This window comes from Hyposmocoma kahamanoa, unplaced genomic scaffold, assembly GCF_003589595.1.
Source record: "Hyposmocoma kahamanoa isolate Upper Pololo Valley unplaced genomic scaffold, ASM358959v1 78, whole genome shotgun sequence".
NCBI lineage: Eukaryota > Metazoa > Arthropoda > Insecta > Lepidoptera > Cosmopterigidae > Hyposmocoma > Hyposmocoma kahamanoa.
Window position 1 is genome coordinate 21925769 of NW_020653945.1, and position 20456 is coordinate 21946224.

The 20456-nt window shown below is 35.2% G+C and overlaps 1 protein-coding gene across 1 annotated transcript in view; it reads right to left on the minus strand.

Moving 5' to 3' along the window:
• Positions 1 to 1508: 1508 nt before the first annotated feature.
• Positions 1509 to 20456, minus strand: part of LOC113232741 — a 46508-nt gene continuing 27560 nt past the window's right edge. Inside the window, exon 2 of the mRNA XM_026467518.1 lies at positions 1509 to 1610. Within this exon, the coding sequence (XP_026323303.1) occupies positions 1509 to 1610 (102 nt within the window). The remainder of the gene's footprint in view (positions 1611 to 20456) is intronic.

Sequence of the window (20456 nt, forward strand, 5' to 3'; positions counted from 1 at the left end):
TTAATTAATTACTTTTGAAACTGTAGTGAAAAATAGAGTGGTTTGCATTAATATTAGTCAAAACTGGTTGATTACTTTACCATGTCAGTACGTCTTCACCATAGGACCAATAAAGGGCCTGAAACATTGGTGTTTGAAATAACAAATACACGCTATTTAGATCCGAAAAAATTGTTTTTCTGAAACATGCTCGGAAATGTTTGCACGACTTTCAAAAAACGAACACGGAAAGTTTGTCTTTTAAGGACCATGCGACTTTTTTCCGGCCAAGGCCTGCAAAATAAATATGAAAAGCCATTATTGTCCACTTCTCTAAACTTTTAAATCTACCTAACTAATATTTAACTATGTAAACAGGCAAAAAAAAAACTCATACAGCCCAGTGTTCATAGATGCGAGAATTAACCTACCTATACCGCTTACTTAAAAAAATAAAAATGGCGGTAACTCTTAAACTAAGTGTTTTGGTATTCTTTTGTTTTTTCGTCTTTTTTGTATTTTGACGCGAAAATGAGTGCTAGTAAGAAGAGCGACAACGAAAATACAGTAATAGATACACATTCAAACACATTATCAGACTACTACTAATGTGCCTGGAAAAACAATAACATTTTCTTTTACCAAATTTTCGTAACACGTCAAGTTACGACAATTTGCTAAAAACCTTTAATATATATATATTTTTTTACTTTTTCTATTAAACATCTTCCTCTTTTTAGTCTTTTATTATTTCCTCACATTGTTTGAGAAAAATTCGATACGTGCCTCCGCGGGAACGGGGATTGCTTGACTCGTGTTAATACAAGGCCTCGCTTGCGCTCGTCCTTGTAACTCTAACTCGTCCAGCAATCCCTTACTTCCTGGCCTCTGCAATAATGTACTATTTTTCATTGAAAACGTTTACTTTCCGGAGTATAAATACAGTTGTAATTTTAGGTATAACTGAAATTGAGAATTGAAATGGAGTCCACACAATGATCGTATACTCATATATAATATCTTAGAGTCCACAAATAACAAAATTGTCAAAACAAACAAATTCGACAGCTTTCAGTCGGAGAAACTGCGAGTTTAATTTATTTTAGCTATTGCCACATTTTTGGTTTAAGGAAATGGCGCCAACATTAATAGAATTTGGACAATTAATAAATTGTGTCTCAGAATGTCTCTCTGAAAGAAAAGTTTAAAACATAACTTATCTTTTGAGACTTCCTTGTGAAAGAGTTCGTCCAGGAAAATATTGCCACCTTACCTACATCTGCCGCCAAGAAATAATGTGAGCATTACTGCCTTTCGGTTTTGAAGGGTAAGAGTGCAGGTAAAATGACAGACATATGGTACTTGTCACACAGTGACAGGCGCAGTGGCAGTTTGCAATATAAAGGTCTGCAACTGTCATGGACAAGCGTACCTTCCGCTTACCACCATCAGGGCTCCGTCACTCGCTCAAGGTTATGCGATAAGTGCATACCGCTGAGTGCGCCGACGTCGGCGCAAGTTCTCTTACTTCATTTATGAAAATTCGGTTCCGCACGGCTGCACACGGCGGACAACGTTATTTTCTTCTCTCGCAGCGCGTGCTTAGGTTCCTTTTTCCTCGTAGTGAGCGCCTGGTATTATTAGTCAGATTTAATAGGCTATTATCAAAAGAGAAAGTAAAACGATTTATTATTTTTATTGTTTTCCAAATGCAGCCCTGTGTGAAACGAAAAAATATTCTCCTTGGGAATCTAAAATTATGAGAAGGAGGAAAACTTTCCTACTCGTTATATATGAAAAGGGAATCTGGAGTCATTTCGGATCATAAATCTTGCGATATTCCATCGACGATGGGCTTGTTTACTTTCCAAAACTGTCATCGTTATGCCTTTTTCTTTTCCCGATTCGCGTATTTATATTCTGCGTACCTTCATATAAATGAATTATAGACTTTGTTAGACACTATCTTATTTGGTTGTTTCTTTTGTTTAGAAGCATAAAATCGATTATGTGTTTGTCACAATGTGCTGACATCGATGACCCCAATATGGGTGTTAGATGAGGACACCACGGTGCACGGGTTCGACTACCAGTAATTTGGAAACAAACTTTTTTCGACATATACGCCATTTAAATTCGGAAAAATATTTTCATTTTCTATATGTAACAATCGCGAAATCTTGAGAACTCTATATAAAGTAGCAGTAGAGCTCCTCGTGAAAGAGATCATCCAAGGAAGTACCTACTGCCACCTTACCTATTTCTGCCGCCAAGCAGTAATGTCAGCATTACTGTGTTCCAGTTTTGAAGGGTAAGCGTGCTGGTGAAATTACAGGCACATGGGACTTGTCAACTTTTATCTCAGGGTGTCGGGCGTACTGGCAGTGTCCCTCAGATCTTTGCAATTTAAAGCTCTGAGTGGCACTGCAACTGTTATAGACAGGCGTGTAGCTTAACATCAGGCGCACGACGTGTTCATCGACGACGACGACGTTTTCCATTCACCAGCACTCGCGCACTTGTTTATATTAATAAACAAATGTTCAATATTTCTGCAAGAGATCAAAAGATAATGATAATATAACAAGGTGCCACTAGAATTACCTACCCAGTCCCAAGCTAGGGCATTCCCTATAGCCTCATTACCAGAGCAATGAAGTTTACTTTAGGGCACTGCCCGTGACACCCAGACCTAGATCAATCAAAAGTTAATTTCCCAAATTAGTCTCATCGAGATCGAACTCGAGACATCCTCATCACCTGGCCACCATTAGCGAGGCGAGATACAATGTCCACAGTTACACAGAAGCAAGAGCAGCTCGAGTTACATAATAATGTTATATGAATGGTGATTTGGCGAAAGGGGCAGCACAAAAGGGTTATGAAGGGATAATCATTGCTCCCCCATTGACAATTGTGAGTCATCACAAAAAGCAACCAGTTCGAAACCGTGTGAAAATAATTGTTTTTACATTTTCTTTTCTTTGCGCCTGATGATTTGTGGACTTAGCATAGTACCACTGCCGCGGCGGTATCAATGTCAGTAATTTTAATTCGTAATTATAATCACAAACGTGCATTGGCGAGAATAGTTATTTGTTATGCAAAGCTGCAAAGTTGTTGTTCGACGCGAGTGCTTGTATTAAATCCTGAGCGTAGCGAGGGTTTGAAGACACGAGACGCAAAACAACTTTGCTGCCGAGCGAAACACACAACTTTTCACCTCACTATAGCGAGGAAAATGGCAGATGAAAGAAAAACAGTTGAACTATAACAAATCAGTTTTAATAAACAAAAGTAGTTACCGTTGTCAATTTAATGTCAGCAATAATAAATATACCTACGGATTTATATTACTTAAATAATGTACGACAAATTGCGTAGTTGAACGTGTCAATGTTTTTTTTCATCGAAAAAAAAGTTAGGCTCACCACAGTCCATCGTCAAGTTCAGTAACTAAAAAACAAACGATGTCATGTAACATGTGGATGTGTAATGGAAATTATTAATTGGGAATTATTGTTTTCGGACTTTCATAGGTTCATCTGTGACCATGGAACCTTAAGACTCGATACAACCTTAAATGGCTTTGGTTGATCCCGTAATCAATCACTTTAAAATTATATATATATATATATATATATATATATATATATATATATATATATATATATATCGAGGATATACACTGATTGGTACACGGTGTGAAAACACGATTCGTAAAAATTTTCACGACAGAAACAAAAAACACAATCTTACCTCGAAATATTACAAGAAAACCGCGGTATTCAATAGGGAACTAAATATAACACGAACAGTATACGATATACATTTTGGTTTTAGTTTAATTTGTAAAAAAATAAATTCTGAAATTAAGACCGTGTCTCTGCCGCTTGATCTAAGCAAAATGAACCGTATTAGTACGGGTAAAATGTTAAATTCGAACTAAGATAGTATCGACTCTAAAAAAGTCCGAAACGTTGGTTTGAAAAACACCGTGATGAAACTGATACGTCGAAAAATGTATGAAGTCCCCAACAGCAATTGAACTATGACCTAAACCATCGTCTGGGAAGAGACCAACGCCCTGCAGTGGGCCGTATAAATGGGTCAATGGTGATAAAAACGAATTTTGTGAAAAAAAAAGAAACAAAAAACAAATTAAAAATAGAATTGGTGGAAAAAATTAAATTCGCGTAGTGTTCATTGGACGTAGTTATGCAAACTAGAACCAATCTTCAAAATGTCACTTTCGAGATAATTAGATTTTTATAAAAACAGTGTGAAGAAATAAATAGGTAAGTTATTTGAAACAAACAACGTGAGTTATGTGTAGCATTGAGAATGATATAGGGAAACTATTATATTATATAGCAATGAATAGAAAACATTATGTATCTTTTTATTTAGTTGACGAGAACCACGTTCTAGTTATTGTAATGAAAACGCTAAAGATCTACAGTACTTCAGTATATGTGACATGGATCCATTTAGCATATTTTAAAAAATACGTTATGTGGTTCTTTTTAGCTATTAAAAAGTTACTTAGGTATTTAGGGTTGGTACCCTGAAGGATTTTTATTTTCTCCGTTTTGGCTTCGTATATTGCCAGGATCTTTTGTGAGCGGGTAAAGGACACGTCTGGTGTTCTACCTAAATACATAACTCAATTTCACTCGAGGTGTGGGTTGGTTCTTGTTTGCATAGCCATGTCCCATTAGAGGTATCATTTTGACGTTTCATCATACGTGTCTTTATTGTATTAAAGATACGATATATAGCTGTAGAAATTTTAAATGAATCCGTCTACTCTACTACAAGCTACAGTATAAACATGAAAAAAATCAATACTCATGCGAAATCCTCAACCCTTAGTGAGTTGTCACAAAAAACCAGGAGGGGTGAACGTTTATTAAACTTAGGGAAAGGGTTGGGAGCCACCCCCGGCCGCCATGTTTTATTCATACGGCAAACCGAATCGGTATCACAGATTCGGATCTAATCTTTTGTTATGTACTCGCATGTTTACTTGCTGATGACTCGTTGAGATGTTATTTACATTTATAAGTCGCGTTTGTTATTTTGTTTGTTCTTTAACTGTTGTAAATAAAGTTCAAAGTTCAACTTTCAACATTATTTAGAGGATTAATATCTCTACCATTGACTTACAATTATATGGACGTCGGGTTCGCGCTAAAAAGTGTCCGAACTTATAGGGCGTTAAAATCGTATACAGAGCGTCATTCACGCTTTAGTCTTCGTTTGTTCGACTGACAGCGAAGCAAGCAAAATTAGACAGTACTGCGATGACATTACAATTTAAATTCAACGTTTTAGCTTTTTCATATTCCTTTATATGTCATTACGTTTAAATAGGTTGACTTGGGACATTTTTTTCGTGGTTTTTGTGTTAGACCCGTCGTCCATTTATTTATAAGTCAATGATCTCTACCGTAAGTTTATAATGTTGAAGCAGTTAAGAGTTAAAATTTCTTATCTCGAATTAAAATTTTTCCCGTACTAATACGGTTCATTATGCTTGGGTCAAGCGGTAAGGACATCACAAAACCACGTGACAAATTTATATCGTATATCCTCCTAAAGCCTCATATACATAAAAATGTACATAATTATGTGAAGTGACTCAGACCCACGCCCACGGGCGCAGATAAACGCCCAGTGTATATTATAATGAAAATACCGCATTCAAATTTAGCGCTATGTATTCCATATGACCATAAGCCTATTGTATCTAGAAAAATGCGTTTTCATACAAAACTAAAGACATCCTTCCATTTTAATGTACATCGGACGTTTAGCGCTTATCCCATTGCAGTTTGTTAGGCCTTAGGAGGCTATACGTGTTCTATTTAGTTCAATTGATTTATAAAGAAATCATTAGTAGGTATATGTAAAGTACCTATTGAATACGGCTGTCTTCTTGTGATATTTCGAGCTAAGTTTGTTTTTTTTCTATCAAAAAAATTTTTAGGGATCGTGTTATCACACCATATACTAATCAGTGTATATCTTCAATTTTACTCATTGACTTACAATTATATAGACGTCGGGTCCGCGCTAAAAAGTGTCCGCACTTGTAAGGCGCTAAAATCGTATACAGAGCGCGACACTCCGCTTTAGTCTTCATTTGTTCTACTGACAGCGCGATACTGCGATGACATTACAATTTAAATTTCGAATAGGTTGACTTGGGACATTTTTTTCGTGGTTTTTGTATTAGACCCGTCGTCCATTTATTTGTAAGTCAATGATTTTACTATATATTTTTTCCAAAGTGATTGTTTCAACACTTCCACTGTTATGCGGAACCAACCAAAGCCATTTGAGGTTATATAGACCCTTAAAGACCGCGTAGAAGAAACTGCAATTTCTAATTCTACCGACGCGCTACCGTATAATTTTAATGTTAATGTATTCCGCGTTCGCTAGCTCTACATTGAGAACTATAAAACGTACTCACGTTGCAGAACACTAAAAATCTACAACAAATTATCTCACACACCAAAAGCGATTAAAATACCACAAATTATATCTAAACCAAAAATGATATTAGACAGTTAATTAATCTAAAGATATTAATACTAATTTACTTCACTTATGTAACTCTTTCTCTTTTAATTTTAACTCAAAAGAATTATAATTTGCTATGCCCTTACTGGGTGCATGTAACATTTTAAATGTATGTATACGTGTCTAAAGCAAATGAATAAATAAATAGCTAATGTTAGAAAATATAGCAAAAAATACAGTGAGTTTGTTTTCTAATGTTTGCCAACTCACATCGAGAACACTGCATCTTTCATTGACGAAATTCTTTTAATCTGATCTTTGAAGTTCAGAAAAAACTGTTTTTTGTTGTTAAGCAAACAGTCTATATCAGCACTGTCACATAATTTACAAACTTTGCACTAATTAAGTAATCAGTGTTTATAATGAACTTCAAGACTACATTAGGATTTTTTTAATGTTACCAAGTGATGGGAGAAACTGGTCGTGCCCCTGGTGGAAAGCGAAACGCCTGTCCGTAACAGTTGAATCGCTAAGATCTGAGGGGCACTGCCACTGCGCCCGTCACCTTGAGACCTAACTTGACAAGTCCCATGTGCCTGTTATTTCACCAGCACCTTTTAAAACCGGAACGCAATAACGCTGACATTTCGGCTCGGCAGCAAGAATAGGCAAGCTTGTACTTCCTTAGAAGAGCTCTTTCCATAGGATATGAGGTATTCATTGTATTAAAGTATAATTATTTTAAATTTCGATTCATAACTTTTCCGTTGTTCTATCAAGGTTACGATACCATACAGCCTCGTTGCGTACCATTCGGTCCATATAAAAATAAGACAAATCGTCAAAAATGAACAGAGAGTGAGTCTTCTCAATTACCGAGAAACGTTACCTGAAATTTGAAAGCAGGTGTGTTTTCTCATCAATCAAATACGACATTTACTGCAGATCTGAACACCCATTAAATGATACAAAATACTCGCAAAACTGGCACAAAATAGACATTCCTAATCACCTTGTCCTTTTTTAGAAAAAAAAATACAACAATGGATTACCAAAAAATCACACTACGAATTTACAAACTTTTCTTTACAATTAAAACTTTTGTAACGTCACCTTAAAAGAGAAGTTCTAAAGTCAAAATTCGGAAAACGACTAAGAATCCTGGTAAAAAAGACAGCATTGTAAAAAAGTACACTTGCAACCTAAAGAAATAATGCCCAAAAGCATAAAAAAGCGCATCGATCTTGCGTCATTGTGGTGGATTGCATTTGTAATCGTTTATACGTGCTCTTTGTGATTTCCTATATTTTTAATGTTTTTTCTCGGAACGACTGTGTTGGAGATTTACTTTTAAAAAATATTGCTTAATATCATGGTAGATACTTGTTGCTATACTTATGGATGATATATTTAGATGAGTATAAAAGAAAAAATTAGTCTACTAAATTACCACAAAGTTCACAAAACGAGTTAAAAATAAAATTCTATAATCGTTAGAGTTTAATTTTTTTTATTTATGACTGTATTTACGTAAAAAAATTTTTTGAGCTAATAACAATATTTCGGGTAGACGATCTGTCTGAAAGAGTATGAAATTTTTACTAAACTACATAACTAACCCATTTTTGATGCAATAATTTTTTACGCCCTTACTTCCGCGAGTGTCCAAATGTTTTAAAGCCTCTTTTTTAACTTTATGTTAAAATTATTATTTTTTAATTAGTTTAGACTTGTAATAGTAGTATTCCAGTTAAATTTAAACTAAAACGGATCTGCTGTATATTGATATATATTTGCGACCATAAATAAGCATCTGTCCATAAGAAAAATTACTGTAACAATGTCCAATGCAACGGTCTAATCCAGCATGTGGACCCATTCCGCGCCCTTTAAAATGACGTCACAGCGTGGACGAAAGGCCGGACAGAAGTTGCTATGCTTGCAGATTGAGCTTGTAGAGTTGCGACAAATCTCTACAACTATATCTGAAAAAAGTATAGGATGCTTTTTCGGTAGTTTTGAAAATTTTTGAGATTCAATTTCCGTATTGATATTATAGAATTTTTTAAGGTCGAGAGACGTCTATGAGAGCTCAAACTTAGAAGAAAGAAAGAAAACGACTTATGGTTTATATATTATAGAGCAAAATGTAAAAATAGTTCCTGAAATTTTTATTAATTTTTTATTAACATCGATATTATCGCGGCCTGTGGCAAAACATTTTCAACAACAAAATTACGCATAATTATTCTTTTCTTTCGTATATTGTGTATAGGCGTATCTATAATCGAACATCTCTACCTCGAGCAATAAATCGACAACCGTCAAGGGGTATTTTTGAGCCATTTTTAATTTATCTGCCCTCTGCCATTATTTTTGTACGAGGGGTCAAGCACAATGCCATTTTGTCCACTTTAATGGCCTCTGAGTGCGTTTTATAACCGATCTAAATTTTGGGGGCATGGCGAAAAATTACATTATGTATGTAATACACATAAATATCTATCTCCTAATTATTTCATGCAGGGAGATTTTAAATGGTCACGAATCCTAGAGCCACACAGTCTGTAATGCGTAGCCGTGTTCCAATATATTTAAAACTATTTAAATTTATTAAAAAATTAGAAGCAATTTAAAAAATAGCAAAATTGTTAAGTACTCCGTGTTTTTAGGACGCGTGACGGCTTAAAATACTGATTCCAATAAATGCTAAAGAAAAATAATAGTACCACATGTATTTTTTTACTATATATTTTTTTATTTCCTTTTGGGTGAAATGTTTTTTAATGTCTCATGTTAAAGAGGACTCGTTTGAAGATGTGGCTTTAAATGAAACCTTCCTATATCCAGTGAAACTCCAAGCCATTTATTAGACAAAAAAATACAAATTCCAACAAATAATAGAGAAAAGTAATAATATCGTAAGGTGATTTTTTTTTAAATTCCTTTCGGATAAAATGTTTTTTTATGGCTCATAATAAAGGAGAAACGCTCGTGAAACCTTTAGTGAAACTCCAAGGCATTTACTTCATGAATAAAATACTGATACCTAGGCCGTATCCCTAATATCAGGAATGCTTGCCGTGCATGAAACGATCTTCTGGCTCTGTTTGTAACAGGCTTTATGTCCAGAGCAAAATGAGATATAAATTCGAAAACCTCTATCTAGATGGACGCAGTGCTAATGCCTACTGACACTTGGGCTCCAAATAACTATTTTTGTAACTTATTTGTTTTACATTGACGAACTGCAATTTATCAACGCTATTCTAATTTTTAGTAATAACAAACAAATCTGGCGCTTATTTAATAGATTTTTATAGATACTGCCGCCTATTCTATTATTTTTTTAGAATTAGCGCCATCTACCGATATTAGCAAGCGGTAATTTATAAATTAGTTTACACACAATGCCATATATTGATTATTATGGTCAACATTCGAGTAATACCTATTATATACCTACAAGAAAAAACTCACTACTTGTATTTCATATTACAGAGGAAAATGAATAGCCGCAGCCATTTACAATATGTAAAATACTTCCAGTCTATCAATGCCATCTAGACATAACACGGAATTTTGACATTTTTCAGATTTACAATCTGTGGTGTGGAGATTAGCAGTCTTCTTGAGTTATTCATCCATGATTTTTAGCTAAGAAAATTGTACTCCTTTTTAATTTCTAAAACAAATGATAAATAAAAATACTGCAGTTCAACAACAATAACCAACATAAAAACGTCCTACATCCTATTTGTTCGAATCATAGAAGATGAATTATATTACATAGGTTTTTTTTTTATATAACGACGCCGGAAAACGATCTTGTCGTCTCTCGAAAAATAGGACTTTACACCGAGGCCGAAAAACTATTTAAAAAAAGGTTTCTTTTTAATTTGAATTAGTAGAAAGTCAATTTTAAAGTATGATTATATACATCTTAAGACTTTAAACTTGACTTTCTACTAATTCAAATTAAGAGAAATAATTTTTTGAAATAGTTTTTCGGCCTCGGTGTAAAGTCCTATTTTTCAAGAGACGACAAGATCGCTTTCTGGCTTCGAATATCAAGTAACGAGACAAAGAAGTCGTGCGCCTGGTGGTAAGCGACTCGTCTATCCATGGCATACGCATACGTCTCATAGGAACTGCCACTGCACCTGTCACTCTGAGACATAAGTTGACAAGTCCTATGTGCGTGTGATTTCACCAGCACCACCCTTACCCTTCTAAGCCGGAACGCAGTAATGCTCACATTACAGTTTGGCGGCAGAAATAGGTAAGGTGGCAGTACTTCCCTAGACGAACTCTTTCACCAGGAGCTCCACTGCTACTACAACACTATAAACATACATTCCATCACAACTATTTTCCACAGGGACTGTGGACCCCTCTCTCTGGGTTCCTTTTTATACACGCTCGTTTTATTCTTGATGCTTTTGACCTGGTCTCTTTTAAGGACATCCTCAGACTTGGTTAAGATATATAAATCACAACAAGGTCTACCTTTTCCCACGTTTCTCTCCAAGTCCGCTCGATAAATTAATATCGTTATTGACAGTATTTTCCCAGGGATTCGACAGCCGAATACTGAGATAAGGGCATGACCTTTTACCTAACGACTGAACTGGTTTATTCGAGTGAAGAAAACCGCCTCGTTTATATTGAAACAATAGTAAGATAGTGTAGATTTACAGTAGATGAAATTTACTAAAAACTGTATACGTGTCAATAGCAGAAAAAAAGATAGACCTAAAGATAAGTAAATAAATGTCTTAATTTTTTTGATACGATGTATAAACTAGACAATAAAATAAAACATCTATTAACTGGTCACAGTGCATCGATATCGTTACAAGCTTTTATATTTATCACAGTTACAGAAAAAAAAAAACATTTTTCTACGATTCCATTATTGAAATGACATCAAATTTTGAAATTTCAAATCCACGATAGACGAAGGCGATCACGCTTGTGAATCGAAGCGAGCGCAAATTGCCATAAGCCTGGGGTCACGAACAATGCACGGTCACACATATTGACACCCCGACAATGCCCAGGGGTCACTTTTATTTGTTGCAGAAACTTAATTTATAATCTTTTCACACAGACCATTAAGAAGATTACTAAAATCTACCCTTTTTCGTTGATAACAATTGTACATTGTTACATTTTTGCCGAAAATAAAATAAAATGTAACAGTATTCCTAGCCAGTATTGTTCGATATTGACGCATTTTCAAATGTCGAATTGTTGATTTATGTAGGAAACTGGGGATTATTTTGAAATTGGAATGCTTAGGGACGGGAAGATGTTTTAGTGATGGGGTCGATAGGTGCGATTGTGGCGCAAATGGACAAACGGTCAGGAGGTCACAACTCGCACACGTCTCAGGTGAGCGAGGTTAACGGTCGCTGGACTTGAGAATTGTGAGCTTAATGGCCGCAAACCGCTGGCCAATCGTCAATAAGCAGTTAAAGTTATTTTGTTTATGGGGTACGTGAAGATATGTTTTATAGATTTTATTTCTATGTCATAGTTAGTTTCGTAAGAAACATTAGAAGTAATCCTAGTAATATACCAAGCAAGTACCAAATTATTTTTTAAATTCTACGCAATCTGTTTACAGGAACTTCGTGGTATTAAATTTTTCTTTAAGTTTGTCTATTTGCTGCTAAATCTCTAAATACAACTTTGATGAAATTCTGAAGGGAATGAAAGCGAATTCCTGTCCGTAATACCAATGTAAAGGTTAGAAAAGGTATCTTACGCCACGATGTGTCTTTCTAGACTGCAATTTTGTAACATGGCCTTTTTCTTCCTCATTCCTACATTTTGAACTAATATAAATGCGAGTCATCGACTGCATACATACTTTTTATTATGACTGCCCGAACGAAAATTCCTCAATTTTCATTAAATGTTTTCTCTGAAGCTATACATATTTGTCACACAGGTGTTCTACTCTCTTAGTAGCCGTAGATCTCCTTGTGAAAGAGTTCGTCCAAGGAAGTACTGCCACCTTACCTATTTCTGCCGCCAAGCAATAATGTGAGCGTTACTGCGTTCCGGTTTTAAAAGGTAGGGGAGCTGGTGAAATGGCACATGGGACTTGTCTCAGGATGACGGGGGCAGTGGCAGTGCTCCCCAGATTCTTGCATTTTAAAGCTGCAACTTTTATGGACAGGCGTGTCGCTTACCTCGCCGACTTGTTCGTCACTTCACTTGCTATCACAAAAAGTGACAAAGCAGTGTTAAGGAGGTGAATAATACCACAGAATACTGTATGCGATAAATGGGTTTTTACCATATACTTTTTGTTGCATAGCAAGCCAGCAAAGGTCTCCAAATATATCAATCTATTCCATTGTATTAACACACTTTAAACTAAATCTGAAGAACAAAGGCTTCACACGCACAAAAACACAATTTGAACAACAATGTGACGGGTGAAATTTGGTGCTAAATGCAATAAATCGTTGACCCCCGACCAATTTGACCCCTCGTGTGGGACACTGTGGTGCACAATGGCCCAGCGTCTTAGCCATCTGACCCACGATAATAACTACAATTACAAAGCTTATTGAGATCACATAAATTAAAAATTGCAGTCTGCAAATGGATACGTTCATAAATCTTTAAAAGCAGATGGGGCTTTTGGGTTTGAACTTCAAGGTGTCAAGCATTACCTTTTTTACTTTACTCCACCACCGGATCAGTCTGGAATCTATATCGAGTCTTAGGTTTTCGATTATTACACAAAGGAAATGAAAGTATTTTTCCAGATTTAAATCGCGTATATTTGTTTTTTCAAACAAACCAACGTTACGGGCCCTTTACGGGTCCCATGGTCACGGTTGACTGAAGTGGTACAGTCATCAACCAGTTATGTCTAATACAAAATGCAAACCACGCTATTTTTTCACTATAGTGTCAAAAGTTATTAATTAAATACTTACCTTATTTTTAATTTTACAAAGAAACATTTTTTTAAAGAAACACAACAAAACTTTTATTTTAACAATATGAATTTTTATTCAGTTTATCATTAATATTGATTAATAATGGAAATTAGAATAAATAATTTTAATAAAAAAAATACTAAAACATTATTCAAATCAATCTTTTGATTCGCTTTCTTTCCTTCACATTTGTTATATATTTAGTTGTGCATGACTGTAATTTGCCATAATTATACCTACCACATTTAGGCAGTGGGTAGTATTGGCAATGTCAACAAAACGAAAATACTTAGAAATACGAACTACTTACGTTATGCGACTTACGAGAGAAAATCTGACATGATAACCTTTGTAACCAAAACCCAGAAACGAGACTCTAAACCAAACTATACAAACCCAATCACCCGACATCGCTATCTGAACTACAATATTTTACGACTTACAGGAGAAAATCTGGCATGATAACCTTCGTAACCAAGACCAAGACACAACATACAATACAAAACAATACATTACCCAATCACACAACATCGCTATCCGAACAACAATATTTTACGACTTACAGTAGAAAATCTGGCATGATAACCTTTGTAACCAAGACGAAGATACAAGATACAATACAAAACAATACATTACCCAATCACACAATATCGCTATCCGATCAACAATATAATAAATGTCAACGAAAAAATAGCTAAAAAAGCGTATACACGGAACCGACCCCAATCAAGAGGAATTAACACGATACACTTAAATAAACCATTTTAAAAAACGTGAGAGAGATTGTTATCGGCACAAAAAGGCGACCCCCAAAAACGCGTGTAAAAAACACCCCAGCAAATTCGTATTATCGTTAAAAACCTGCTGTTTTTTATGAACCTGCTTCTGGTGCCACAGAATGTGAGGTGAATCGGTTTTTTTCATACATAGATATTCTTTGGGGTGCAATGACTTTTTATGGAACTTTTGTTTTTTATTTACAATTCTTTTGTAACTAAAAAGCTTCCACGAATACTCGGACTTTACAGTTAAATGTACGGGACTTCAGGTTCAATGTAACTTAATATTGCAATATTATAATGCAATAATATATATAAATATATTCGTAGCAGTAGAGCTAACTAAAAAGTAAATTATGTAAATGTAAAAAAATGTAAAATTATGAAAGAAGGTAATTTTGAAGAAAATTATCCACTTAAGGGGTGGCTGTTCACGCATGAAGACTCATTTTTATAAATGGCGCCTACATTTTATTATAAGGAGCAATTATTTTAATAGTTGATTTTGCTATTCTCGTTTTCATGGCGTTTTCTCTGCAGTGGACTTATCGCGTAACATACATAAGTACAAAAAAACTTACAGTCGAATTGAGAACCTCCTCCTTTTTTTGAAGTTGGTTAAAAATAGGTATATTTATTGATTTCCTATTTAATACCAAAGTACGATTGTTTTGTGTTTTAAAAACTTTACATGGTTGTATTCTACATTTTTTACTTTCCCTTTCCCTTGATTTTTTAAAAACTGTTTTAAGATGTGTTACTAATGCTTAGTTCGTTTCGCAATAAATAGCAAATTCACTTTTAGAAAAGACAATCGAAGGACTTTCCGTTTCTTCGCAACAAAATAAAAGATTTACGGAAAGAATTTTGCAATTGTTATAGCTTTCTTTTTGTGCAAAGACCTTCCGGGAACACGAACGCTACTGGTGTCATAACTAACAATATTAAAAAAGGAAAGTTCGCAGAATTATAACACAGAAAAGCAACAAACTTTTACTTTTAGAAACGCAAAAAGCTGTCTTTTTATAGATTTACTATGGTTATTTAAAAATTTAAAGCAATACATCCTAATAAGTAATACCTAAATACATTTTATAAATATTGAAGGTAATTGTTATTGCATAATTCGTTTTAGAAAATAATTGTAATGGGCAATTGCAAAATTAAATATTTTATGACATTGAAAAAGTCGTGGTAGCTAATTGTTTGTCCGTGGCCGAGAAGCAGTGAGCACGAATACGTTCTCTCTGAGTTTCACGGAATCTAATTCGCGAAAATTAATTGAAAAGGTCCAAAAACCAAGAAGGTCTCGGTGAAGGATAAGCATCGTGATGAAACCTGGTTAACAACCCTCCGAATTGGGCCATTGCCTAAATCCTCGCCTGAGAGGAGATCTGTGCCCATGAGTGAGACATATAAACAAGTTGATGGTGATGATTTAAGAAAGGCTGATCCTTTCGTATATGTTCTGCGTAAAACAGTTGAATTTGTAGTCAACAAATTTCACATGAAATATAAAGATGTTATTCGAATATATTTTTTACTGATGTCATTGTTTTTGGGAAACAGAGTGTACAAATTTTTGCTTGAGTGTTTATATAAAATTATGAAAACTTTGTATGCAACATGCGTCGTTGTAACACCTTTATTTATTTAACCTGTGTACCACAAAGAAACAAATGGATTTGAACAGGTGTCAAATCTTTAGTAGCAGTAGAGCTTCTTGTGCAAGAGTTCGACCAAGCAAGTACTGCCACCTTACCTATTTCTGCCGCCAAGCAGTAATGTCTGCATTACTGCCTTTCGGTTTAGAGAGGTAAGGGTGCTGGTGAAATGACAATCACGTGGGACTTTTCAGCTTATGTCTAAGGGTGACGGACGCAGTGGCAGTGTCCCTAAGATCTTTGCGATTTAAAGCTCCGAGTGGCACTGAAACTGTCATGGATAGGCGTGGCGCTTACTACCAGGTGCACGACTTCTTCGTTCTATCACTTTGTATTATTAAAAAGAAAATGTTTATAGTAATTCGTTTTATTTTAATGATTGATGAAAGCACTTTTGACGTTTAATCTTTAATTTTGAGGTTTTATGCCAAGGGTTACGATATTAAGTGTGAGTTTTATCTAAATTGAGTTTGTAGTGTAATTTCACCAACTGTCACATTCGTACAGTCGTCACCTGACTGGCATAATTTAAAAAAATGTAACGATCGAAAAACAAATATTTAGAAAAAAATGGCTGCTAGTCGAGCGTGCAAAAAGCGTAGCAGGCCCATAAGTTGGCACGAGACGCAGCTGCTGCGCTTCCTCTTCCGAGTGCAATGAAAAAAGAAAATAAAAAAAAATTAAACGCGTCGCCAAAACTTCGTGATTTTGTCTCATTTCTACTCCCCAGTAACACCGTTATTATTTAAATAATAATAATAATAACGGTGTAACAACAGTCTATGTGTAGACGACTTTATTAAATATGCTTAACAATGTGTCAGACAACCGCATCAGGTAAAAGTTCAGCGTCAGCAATCTATTTATACGTTCCACTACTGGGCACGGCTCTCCTCTCAGTTAAAAGGTCAAATAACTTTGTATTGACCATCTCCGTGGTCGAGTGGCTTGCACACCGGTTGTCACAGTAAATCGATTCCCGACCCGGTAAATGTAGAAAACTAACGTTTCTATATAGTCTCGTATTTGTGGTACCGTTGTTTTTTTCGATTTCCATAACATATGCTTTAGTTACTTACTTTGGGATCCGAGCAACGAATGTGATGTTGTCTAATATTTATTTATTTATTTGTATAGCGGTAAACTACGGTATTCCCTGCACTATGAGGACCAGAACAAGGAAATTAGCTAGTTCCTATTCATACTCATTTAGCGCCAACAATGTTAACAGCTGAACCATCGAAGTCGATTCTTTAGAAGACAGGATTGTTAATTTTAGTATAAACTCTTAAGCAAATCTGACTTTGAATTAATCGATTACTGAATTATGTCAAAGATTAATTTGAAAAACAATACAAAATTTAATCATATTTGTAAATTATCCTTTATAATTGAGGCCGTGTTTTCATTGTGCAAGAAGCATTCAAATCTCAACAACGTCGTAAGTATTAATTAATCTGTGTTAGTGCGTAGTTATACCAGAGAACAAAAAAGTAAGTTATACTATCTGTGTTCTCACTGCATCGCAATCATCAATTTGTAAAAAAACACACAAAAAATTGTCAAACTCACGATCACCTGAGAAAAATGACAATTAAAATATAATTACATGCAAAACTGTTAGTTTACTCTGCTAGTAGCTGTGACTTGAGAATATTCTCCAACTACGCAATGGATTGCACTAGCAGGCTGCAGTTGCCGTCATAACAATAAAACCATGTAAATAAAATCTCATGATTAAGGACCACGATTGATTTGAAACATGTCGAGCAAAAATTCGTGTTAAATACATGATTTATCAGTTAATTTAGTTAATATGTCTGAATCTCACGGTGGTTTTCTATTTAAAAAAAAACCATGTAAATTTTTTGAAACACAAAATAATTGCTTTCTATTTAATATTTACTCTAGTATCAAGTAGGTAAAAAATGGCGGGTTTTGTGGTCACATTTTTTACACGACTTAAAATTGCACTCTAACTGCGCAATAGATTACACTAGCTTCACTTACTACTTTAATGTAATATTTTACTTGACTATTTAAATTACTTGTGTACGGAAACTGCTGCTTGCATGTAAGTCACACATACAAGTCGCAGAAAAGACAAAACAACGTAGCAACTGACAGCTACCTGCATATTGGGAACGCGCCTTTAGTTGAAATAAATCTATGTATTGTTCTCATACGACTAGAACGAAAAAAAACTTCTTTTTGGACTTTGATGTATTCAGTAAAAAAGCACAGCGTGTAGTGAAGCACCCTATGAAGTAAACGCAGATAACATTGAGTGACCCATGAAAGTGAGCGTTATTTTATGTTTTTTTTTGGGCAGGGTCCACTTTTCGGATTCAGCTGGCCCATAAATCAACTAAAGACCGCAGTAGCCCAAATTGGCGTTGCTGTGTGGTGATATTTGGCACATTTCATGCACACCTTTATGTTGATATTACCGAAAAGGTAAGACTTTTCAAAACACATTTCAAAAAGATAAGCTAATTGTTAGATTAGGACCTAAGTATCCCAGATGCATAAAAAAAAAACAATTAGCCTGTACTTTTTTATAATATTTAGTGACGGGACGAACAGGTCGTGCGCCTGATGGTAAGCTACTCGCCTGTCCATAACAGTTGCAGACCCACTTAGAGCTCTAAATCACACAGATCTGAAGGGCACCGCCACTGTGTTCGTCACCCTGAGGCATAAGTTGACAAGTTCCATACGCCTTTGATTTCACCAACACCTTTACCCTTCAAAGCTGGAACACAGTAATGCTGACATTATTGCTTGGCGGCAGAAATGGATAAAAGGTAGTACTACACTGGATGAACTCTTTCTCAAGGAGCTCTACTGCTACTTAACATGGTCTCACTGCTCTGCACAGGCCTCCTCACACGATGGGAAAGCCTGGGCTATAGTTTCCACATCATTAAATTGTTTTGTAGATGTGGGTAAGGCATCTTCGCGATGTTTTCCTTCAACGGAAAGTTCATGGTAAATTTGAAATTTAATTTTGCACATAAATTCCGAAAAACTCAGAAGTGCAAGCCCAGATTAGAACCCACACACCCTTTGCTTGAGAGTCAGTATATCAAACCATTAGGCTTTGATTATTAATGAAGCCTACGTGTACATTTATTTATTTAGTTTATACTCTTAAGCCGGGTACGCACTAGCGAGCTGTAACCGTTGCATGTTATGTAACCAAAAACCATAGCGTGTAAGTGCTTCGCAAGCTTGTTGCTAGCGGAACACCTGCGGTTGGCAATGAGCCGTCTAAAGCCGGGTACACAGTAACGAGGTTCTAGTGTGTACGCTTGAAACAATCTTCAATTAGACCACGTACACACTATGGTTTTTGGTTACATAACATGCAACGGTTACAGTTACAGCTCGCTAGTGAGTACCCGGCTTTAGATAACAGTGTAATTTTACATTAGTATTGTACTTATATCTATCTATTACAGACGTACACAGCTAGAGGTGTGCGTTTAAACGAAAAGCACTTAAAAATGTTTACTTTTAAAAATGAGCGCTTAAGCACGCTTTTTATTTTAGGCGCAAGCCTTGGTCAGTTCTATACTCAACAATTTCGCTTTTTTACAACGTGTCTAAGTTTTCAAGTCCCACCATTTATGTTTCCTAAACAGATTAATTCGTCAATGTGAATAATAATGTTATAAATATAAATAAAACTCGCGTTTTAGAAATCTTACACAACTTAAAACCTTTGGTGGTATACTCTTGTTTTTCGCTATCAATACAACGTTGCAAGCTTTTTTTAATATAAAAGTCTACGCGTCTAAATGTTTTTCTAAACGATTTTTTAAGCTTCAAACTAAAAAGCGTTTAAATCAAATGCTTCTAAAAAAGCTACAACGTTTTTATAGTAAGCAGTTAAGAAAATAAGAGGTTTTTGCCATCTCTATACACAGCATTTAATGTAATAAAATAAAATAATACGCAACAAAGAACTTATGAAATTACTGGAGAAACGATTCGAAAATGTTATTATTGAAAACATTACGGGAAGAATGAAAAATGTCTATATCTATTCGACCGTTAATGTGATTGTAAGTAGAGGGTAATCTAATCTAGGAACATTTACTTATTATAGGAGATAGGCGTCATCCTAAAAATAAAAAGGAAATCTTAATAAGGTATAATTCTTAAACCGTTCTTTGTCACTACTCACCTAACATTAGAATTGCACATTTTGTTAAAGCTAATTTTAAAATAGCACCCCTATTTTCTTTCTAAGTAATACATAAAACGTACCCTCACAAACTTACCCCAAACAAAAGATGACCGTGGCGAGCAATCTGAGAACTAATTTTCAAACCATTCGCTACAAACATCATATTCGCAACACGTATACACTTCTTGCTCACACTTAATTGGCAAGTTAGAAATAGGTTTGTGGCCCAATTTCTCTATTCTAAGGTTACTTAGGACAAATTGCTACTTAGGATAAAAGTCGACTTTTGTATGTTTACTTCAATTGTACGTAGGTAGGTATATTGTGTTGTTTTTATGTGCTA